At 54.3% G+C, this 8,405-nt stretch overlaps 1 protein-coding gene across 3 annotated transcripts; it reads left to right on the top strand.

Annotated features, from left to right (window-relative positions):
* Positions 1-1,956: 1,956 nt before the first annotated feature.
* On the top strand, positions 1,957-5,715 carry DNAJB1 (DnaJ heat shock protein family (Hsp40) member B1). Of its 3 annotated transcripts, none has more exons than XM_002828794.6 (3): positions 1,957-2,391; positions 3,440-4,020; positions 4,317-5,715. In XM_002828794.6, exons 1-3 carry the CDS (start codon positions 2,181-2,183, stop codon positions 4,545-4,547), a joined length of 1,023 nt encoding a protein of 340 aa, XP_002828840.1. In that variant the 5' UTR covers positions 1,957-2,180; the 3' UTR covers positions 4,548-5,715. The 3 variants fall into 3 exon arrangements, with proteins under 3 accessions (XP_002828840.1, XP_024094196.1, XP_024094197.1); XM_024238428.3 differs by lacking the exon at positions 1,957-2,391 and adding an exon at positions 2,655-3,024; XM_024238429.3 differs by lacking the exon at positions 1,957-2,391 and adding an exon at positions 2,739-2,912.
* The last annotated feature ends 2,690 nt before the right edge of the window (positions 5,716-8,405 follow it).

The raw sequence follows: 8,405 nt of genomic DNA, 5'->3' as shown, positions 1-8,405 counted from the left end.
CTGGATGCTCCTGATAGTTATTTATGTAACTATCCGCCATGATGCTCCTGATAGTTATTTATGTAACTTTTTTATGGGGAGGCTGAGGGTCTCACTGTCACCCAGGCTGGAGTGCAGTGGCACAATCATAGCTGCCTGCAGCCTCAAATTCCTGGGCTCAAGAGATCTTCCCTCCTCGGGAGGCAGGAGGATGGTCTTCTTCCTCGGGAGTCCCTGTCTGCCCAGGGGCAGCTGTCACTGGAATCTTTTAGCTGTGATGCTGCCAGGAATGAGGTGATGGCTGAAGAGCCCACCACTAAGAAAATGGTTAGTCACCCCTTTGACAATGCTTCCTTTGTGCCATGTGCTTTCCTCTGAGCGCTTTGCAAATGTTGACTCATATAAATTTCAAAGTCCTCATGATGTGGGCACAACTGCTATCCTCATTCCTCATTGTGCAGATGAGGAAGCTGAGGCCAGCAAAGGCCTAGTAACTAACCCAAGGTTACCCAGCCGGGAAATGCTGGAGCTGGGAATGAAGCCCAGCTGTCTGGTTCCAGAGCCAGTGTTACGTGGCTCTGACCTCCCAGGCAGTTCTTCCAGGAACCTCCCCCACTTCCCTGGGCCCTTCCCAGGTGGAACCCCTTTCTGAGCCTCCTTTTCCCATCAGCCCTGTCCTTGACGGAGGCACCCCAGACTTTCAGAGCCAAACGCGATCGTGTTACCTACAATTGAGGAAAGAGGCCTTGAAAGGTATGTGACACACCTATGTCCCCCCAAATTATAAAGGTAGTTGGGGAAGAAAAAGAAGCACGTGTGTAAGAACGGGGAATATTTATGAGGTTCTCACTGCGTTCCAGGCACTGGGGACCCAGTGCAGACAGGACCTGGCCTCTGCCCAGGTGGCGATGTCAGACTGGGAGGGAAGACACATTGAAAGCCAAGAAACAAGATAAATTTCAAATTTAGCGGCAAGCGCTCTTGAGAGGGCAGTAAAGGGAAGAAGGCAGGACTGGGAGAACCTTGGGAGATGAGCTTCCGTCCAGATCCTCACCTTGCTTTAGGAGGTGAGAACAGAGGCAGTCTTCCGTCCCAACATCCTTCTCCCCACAGTTGGGAGAATAGCGCTGGTGGGTTTTTTGTTCATTTTACTTTATTTTACTTATTTTATTTTATGTATTTATGAGACGGAGTCTCGCTCTGTTGCCGAGGCTGGAGTGCAACGGCGGGATCTTGGCTCACTGCAACCTCCGCCTCCCCAATTCAAGCTATTCTCAGGCCTCAACCTCCTGAGTAGCTGGGATTACAAGTGCGTGCCACCAACGCCCGGGTAATTTTTGTATTTTTAGCAGAGACGGGGTTTCACCATGTTGGCCAGGCTGGTCTCGAACTCCTGACCTCAGGTGATCCTCCCGCCTCGGCCTCCCAAAATGCTGGGATTACAGGTGTGAGCCCTCACGCCCGGCCTGTTTGTTCATCTTAAATAGAAACGGAGTTTCCTTATGTTGCCTAGGCTGGTCTCCAACTCCTAGGCTCAAGAGATCCTCCTGTCTTGGCCTCAGGAAGTGATGGGATTACAGGCGTGAGGCTCCGCGCCCGGCCTGATAGGTTCTTATTACCATGTTGTAGATAGAAGGGGTCCACTGGGTTAGGCAGACACAGGTTAGGTAGTTCGTCCGGCGTCACCGGGCATGAGCCCACCGCAGGCCCCGCGAGACAAGGGCGGGAAGGTTTAATCACCTCCCGGGGAAAGGACTGGGTAGTCCCAGGCCCCACCCCTTCCCGGAACAGCATGTTCGCTGTGGCTCCCGACCCACTGACCCAGGAGGAGGGCGGGACGCAGGGTAGCTGGGGCCGCGCAGAGAGTGAAAGAAGGTCGCGATTGGCTCGTCCCGAAAGGTGGGCGGGGCCTCCTCCGACCTGTGCGCGCGCGCCGCGGGGAGGCGTTGCCGAGGGCGGAGCGGGAGGGGGCGTGGCCCCGCGCGGGCGGCCGTTGACGGCGAGGCCCCGCCCCGGATGGCGTGTGTCGCTGAAAGGGCGGCGGCGATTGGCCGGCGCTGCAGGGGGGGCGGGGCGGAAGGTTCTGGAGGAGGCTGGCGGGCTCTGGAAGCTTCCGCCGGACGGGTATATAGAGTCCGGGACCGGGCGGTGGCGGAGCCGGAGGACGGCGACAGCGGGTCGGCGGGCCGCAGGTGGGGGTCATGGGTAAAGACTACTACCAGACGCTGGGCCTGGCCCGCGGCGCGTCGGACGAGGAGATCAAGCGGGCCTACCGCCGCCAGGCGCTGCGCTACCACCCGGACAAGAACAAGGAGCCCGGCGCCGAGGAGAAGTTCAAGGAGATCGCCGAGGCCTACGACGTGCTCAGCGACCCGCGCAAGCGCGAGATCTTCGACCGCTACGGGGAGGAAGGTGTGTGCTCGCGGCCAGGGGCGCGGCCCCGCCGTTTGACAGACAGGGAAACTGAGGCACGCTGGCCCTTCTCGGCGGCCCCCCGGGGAGGACGCCCCCGGCCCTGGGGCCGAGCTGCCCCGCCCTCCGGCCTCGCGGGCCTCCGCCCTCGGATTGGCGGCCGCGCGGTGGGAGGAGGAGCCTTGGCCCAGCCGCTCACCCAGAAGCTTCTAGCATGTCTGGGGCTGCCCCTCCCTGGGCTCCTCCTCCCGCGGCCCCGAGCAGCCCTGGGGTGCGGTGCAGGGGGGTGGGGGAGACGGGGGTGACGACGGGGACAGCGCGGCGGAGCCCGCTGCGGACCCGGGCTCACCTGGGCTCGGCCGCCGGGGTCCGCAGGGCGGCGCTTCCGACTCAGCTGCGGGGCGCGGGGCTGTGAATGCAGTCGCGGACCCCGTTCGCGGGCTTGGAGGCTGGGTTGGGATAATTCCCGGGAAGTGATGACCTGGCCTCGGCCGGGTACGCAGGAGGCAGCGGCCGCCCAGGTGCGGAGAGCGGGGCTTTTTGTCCCTGTGCCCGTTGATGACTCAGACTGGCTTCTGGGCTTGATCTGGAGCTGACTTTTTGTGCAAGGATGGTGGCAGTGAATGCTAATGTGTGAGAATTTAAAAACTCCCGATCTATTTTTTTTTTCTTATTTCTACTCTTCCTACACATCACTAGCCCTAAAACGTTGAGAGTAAACACTTACCGAAAGCCGACCCTGGACCATGTGTCTTTAGCCATTTCTTGGTGACATTGCCAGGAGGATGGGTCAGTCCAGGAGTGGCAGGGCCTGGGTGGCACCTGGAGGTGGACACCTAACCGCATGAGTCCTTTTCCACTGTCAGGCTACGCGGAAGTATTGTTGCTGCTGCGGTGAGAGGTAGAAGCTTGGGGTTCTTCCTTGCTCTCCCCTGACAGACTAAACAAAGTTCCTCCCCCATGGCTTCCAAGGTTTTTTCCCTGTAAGGGAAGCTCGAGAGAGAGTCTGCTGTTCAGCTATCTGACTGCTTCTAATTCTGCTTTTCAGGGCTAAAGGGCAGTGGCCCCAGTGGCGGTAGCGGTGGTGGTGCCAATGGTACCTCTTTCAGCTACACATTCCATGGAGACCCTCATGCCATGTTTGCTGAGTTCTTCGGTGGCAGAAATCCCTTTGACACCTTTTTTGGGCAGCGGAACGGGGAAGAAGGCATGGACATTGATGACCCATTCTCTGGCTTCCCTATGGGCATGGGTGGCTTCACCAACGTGAACTTTGGCCGCTCCCGCTCTGCCCAAGAGCCCGCCCGAAAGAAGCAAGATCCCCCAGTCACCCACGACCTTCGAGTCTCCCTTGAAGAGATCTACAGTGGCTGTACCAAGAAGATGAAAATCTCCCACAAGCGGCTAAACCCCGACGGAAAGAGCATTCGAAACGAAGATAAAATACTGACCATCGAAGTGAAGAAGGGGTGGAAAGAAGGGACCAAAATCACTTTCCCCAAGGAAGGAGACCAGACCTCCAACAACATTCCAGCTGATATCGTCTTTGTTTTAAAGGACAAGCCCCACAATATCTTTAAGAGAGATGGCTCTGATGTCATTTATCCTGCCAGGATCAGCCTCCGGGAGGTAAGGTGCCAGGTGGGGCGGTGTCTGTAGAGGGCGATGGCTGGTTTTTGAAGCAGTTTAGTATTTGCTGAACAAATGTGTTGGGGTGTGTGGTGCGTGTCAGACTTGGGGCACAACAGTGAACAGGACTGACCAGGGCGCTGTTCTGGAGCTTTCGTGGTGGGGACGTGTAGATTTGGGGGCCAGGTCTTAGCTGCAGAGGCCTGATGGGTGTTACTCTATGCCAGATGGCCTCTGGGCAAGAGCTGAGCCTCTTGAGCCAGCTTCCATCTAATGCTGTCCCTTTGCTTTTCAAGGCTCTGTGTGGCTGCACAGTGAACGTCCCCACTCTGGACGGCAGGACGATACCCGTCGTATTCAAAGATGTCATCAGGCCTGGCATGCGGCGAAAAGTTCCTGGAGAAGGCCTCCCCCTCCCCAAAACACCCGAGAAACGTGGGGACCTCATTATTGAGTTTGAAGTGATCTTCCCCGAAAGGATTCCCCAGACATCAAGAACCGTACTTGAGCAGGTTCTTCCAATATAGCTATCTGAACTCCCGAGGGACTGACCGGGGACCTTTCCAGAGCTCAAGGATTTCTGGACGTTTCTACCAGTTGTGGACCATGAGGGGTGGGAGGGCCCAGGGAGGGCTTTGGAACTGCTGGATGTTTTCCAGAGCATGTATTACAATCTTTCAAAGTCGTACACTAGACTTCAGTGGTTTTTCCAGCTATAGGGCATCAGGTGGTGGGAACAGCAGGAAAAGGCATTCCAGTCTGCCCCGCTGGGTCCGGCAGCCCTCCCGGGATGGGCCCACATCCACCTCCAGTCCCTGTCCAGGGGTGAGAGGCAGACCAGCAGCTGGACTTGATCCCTCTGTGTCCCTTTGCTTCTGGCTGGTAGATAATGTCGACCTGCTGTCTTGGTTCCCAGACCCTGTACACTCCTCCGTTTCTGTTGTGTGATCAGTTCGTGGTTTATTCTGTATTTGTCTCCCATGTCTTGCTCTTCTCCTGGAGAATTCTGTCTTCTCTTTGGCCATCTCAAATTGAGAACCTGAACTATTCCTGCAGGACTGCCTGGCTGGCGCCCACAAGCAATACCTCTTGTTCCAGCAGGACCAAGGGAGCCAGCCTCCAGTGAGTGACTCCAGCAAGTGCAGCCACCTCTCCCTTGAGGGTCTGGGAGCCTGGCCCCAGCAAGGGGCCTTCCTGACCTCTGGCTCCAGTGAAGCTGAATGTCCTCACTTTGTGGGTCACACTCTACATTTCTGTAAGGCAATCTTGGCACACCTGGGGCTTACCAGTGGCCCAGGTAATTTTTTGTTTCATGGACTATGGACTTTTTCAAAGGGATCTGATCCTTTTGAATTTTGCACAGCCCTAGATACAATCCCTTTTGATAAAAGGGTCTTTGCTTCTGATTACAGGAGCACTGTGGAACGTCTGTAAATATGTTTTTATAATTCCATGTATAGTTGGTGTACACTCAAAACCTGTCCCCGGCAGCCACTGCTCTCTGTATAGGGCCATAATGGAATTCTGAAGAAATCTTGGGGAGGGAAGGGGAGTTGGAACAAATGTCTGTTCCCTGGAGGCCAGTCTGGTGCTCAGACCTTTAGACTCATTGTAAGTTGCCACTGCCAACATGAGACCAAAGTGTGTGACTTGTCAATGAAGCGCGACAGCATTAAAGACTGATGCTAAACCTCAGGGGAGCGGTCCTGCGACTCTGTTTGAGGGTTCTGCTGGTTTTGGGGGTGGGGTGGGGACCTGGGCATCCCTCCAAATGCAATCAAGGTGGGAGGGTGGGATGGGCGGGAGGCAAGTGCCCTGCAAGGGAAAGATAAGTCTCCCTTCCGCAGCCATAACTGGGTTGGAGAACTTCCACCCAGACTCGGGGTCCAAAACACCAGAGACCCAAGCACAGTGGCCTTGGGGATCATGTTTTGATGAAGGTTGGAGTCAAAGTAGCGGTGGGGAGAGGCAGGGTCTGGCTCCTAATTCTGCCTTTCTTCAGGGTCCCTGGCTTTTTCAGCAGACCTTGGCTCTGGGGCCAAGGGGCCAACCCAGGATCTGGCCTCTTAATTCCCTATCACTCCTTTCCTGCTACAACGGGCTGGGTGTCCTGAAGGCTGGCCAAACTGGAGCTCAAGGTCCTGCCCAGGACTAGCCCCACCCTAGAGAAGACCCATTTCCTGCCTTGGCTTTATTGGCAGGCTACTAAAGCTGCTTTTACTTTGTAACTTTTTTTTAAATAAGTGGTTTTATTATAAAGTAAGTAATTACTCAGGCTTAAAACAACATATTGCTGCTTTGCTACAAAATGTTCTAAAGTGGAAACACTGTATATAGACCAGGAGCAGTGGCTCAGGCCTGTAATCCCAGCACTTTGGGAGGCCAAGGTGGGTAGATCCCTTGAGCTCAGGAGCTTGAGACCAGCCTGGACAATATTGTGAAACCCCATCTCTACAAAAAAATTTAAAAATTCAGCCAGTGGTGGCAGCGTACACCTGTAGGGCCAGCTATTTATGGGACTGAGGCAGGAGGATCACTTGAGCCCAAGAGGTGGAGGCAGCAGCGAGCTGTGTTTGTGCCACTGCACTCCAGCCTGGGTGACAAAGTGAGACCCTGTCTCAAGAAAAAAAACTAAAACACAGTATCCAAAAGTCAAACTGGGCCAGACGCAGTGGTTCACACCTGTAATCCCAGCAGTTCGGGAGGCCAAGCTGGGCAGATCACCTGAGGTCAGGAGTTTCAGACCAGCCTGGCCAATATGGTGAAACCCGTCTCTATTAAAAATACAAAAAGCCAGGCGTGGTGCACGTACCTGTAGTCCCATTTACTCAGGAGGCTGAGGCAGGAGAATCACTTGAACACGGGAGGCAGAGGTTGCAGTGAGCAAAGATCCCACCACTGCACTCCAGCCTGGGTGACAGAGCGAGGCTGTGCCTCAAAAAAAAGTGTCAAGCTAAGAGTTGCTTTCCCTTCCCACTGAAACAGTTTAAGCGCTGAAAACAGTCTAGGGGCAGCCCTGCCAGTCCAGGAGAACTTCCTGCAATGACTAGAATGTTGTATGTACCGTTTATTTAAACATCTTACAAATTCAATAAAATTAGAATCAGTTCCTCAGTCCTGCCACACTTCAGTTGCTTAGCAGCCACACATGTATGTGGCCAGTGGCAACTGTTGGACAAGTCAAGTCTAGAGGGCGTTTCCCCAAAGACATTGCAGGGGTGACTTTGAAGAGCAGCCACATTAAGCCAGGAGACACCAGCCCAATCAGAAGGTGACCCTGGAATATCAGAGCTAAGAGATGTTTACCAAAGTATCCCACACGCCAAGGTCACATTTATTGCAGAACTGCGGAACTGACCTGACCTCATTGGTGACACAAATCCCAGGGCTGCCATCCCCACCCCCAAGTCTCCATTATACACCAAGTCCCTGTGAACTTCCTACTGAAGTGTCACAAACACAAAGGTGCACAAAGCCTTAAGGTATATACAGTTCTGGGAACTTCACAAAAAAACACGGCCAAGCACCCTACCGGGTAGCAGTGTGAGGAGTGGGACGGTGGGATTTTGAGGGGAAAATCTTAGTGGTAAAAGGACCGAAAGACCTTTCCCACATGCATTTTTTTGCTCAAAGGCCACTACTTGGCTCGTCTGTCTTGGCCAGATATCTGGTGCACCCACATGCAAACTTTTCCCAAAGTCTTGGGCTTTTTTTTTTTTTTTTTTCAGACAAGAGTCTCGCTCTGTCCAAGCTGGAGCGCGGTGGTGCGATCTCGGCTCACTGCAATCTCCACCTCCCAGGTTCAAGCAATTCTCAGCCTTCCGAGTAGCTGAGATTACAGGCATGCACCACCACACCAGGCTAATTTTTGTATTCTTAGTATAGATGGGGTTTCACCATGTTGGCCAGGCCTGCCTCAAACTCCTGACCTCAAGTGATCGGCGCCCCCTCAACCTCACAAAGTGCTGGGATTACAGGTGTGAGCCACCGCACTCAGCCTTTTTTTTTTTTTTTTCTTTTTTTGAAGACAGGATTTCACTCTGTTGTCCAGGCCGGAGCGCAGTGGTAAGATCATATAGCTCACTGCAGCCTCAAACTCCTGGGCTCAAGCAATCCTCCTGCCTCTCAACCTCTTGAGTAGCTAGGACCACAGGCGCTCCACACCACAACCAGCCAATTTGTCTAATTTTTGTAGAGATTATTTGTTGATATGTTCAACTTTTTTTGGTGGGGGGGAGGTGGGGATGGAGTCTTGCTCTGTCGCCTAGGCTGGAGTGCAGTGGAGCAATCTTGGCTCACTACAACCTCCACCTCCCGGGTTCAAGTGATTCTCCTGTCTCAGCCTCCTGAGTAGCTGGGACTATAGGCACGTGACATCACGCCCA

The sequence above is a fragment of the Pongo abelii genome, chromosome 20, assembly GCF_028885655.2.
Source record: "Pongo abelii isolate AG06213 chromosome 20, NHGRI_mPonAbe1-v2.0_pri, whole genome shotgun sequence".
NCBI lineage: Eukaryota > Metazoa > Chordata > Mammalia > Primates > Hominidae > Pongo > Pongo abelii.
This window is presented reverse-complemented; position numbering and strand designations above follow the sequence as displayed.

What these genes read in the sequence shown, in the direction of transcription:
- DNAJB1 (XM_002828794.6), top strand. Translation starts at nt 2,181, where the DNA reads ATGGGTAAAGACTACTACCAGACGCTGGGCCTGGCCCGCGGCGCGTCG. An exon ending in CGACCGCTACGGGGAGGAAG is followed by an intron (nt 2,392 to 3,439) that starts GTGTGTGCTCGC and finishes TCTGCTTTTCAG; the next exon opens with GGCTAAAGGGCAGTGGCCCC. An exon ending in CCAGGATCAGCCTCCGGGAG is followed by an intron (nt 4,021 to 4,316) that starts GTAAGGTGCCAG and finishes TTGCTTTTCAAG; the next exon opens with GCTCTGTGTGGCTGCACAGT.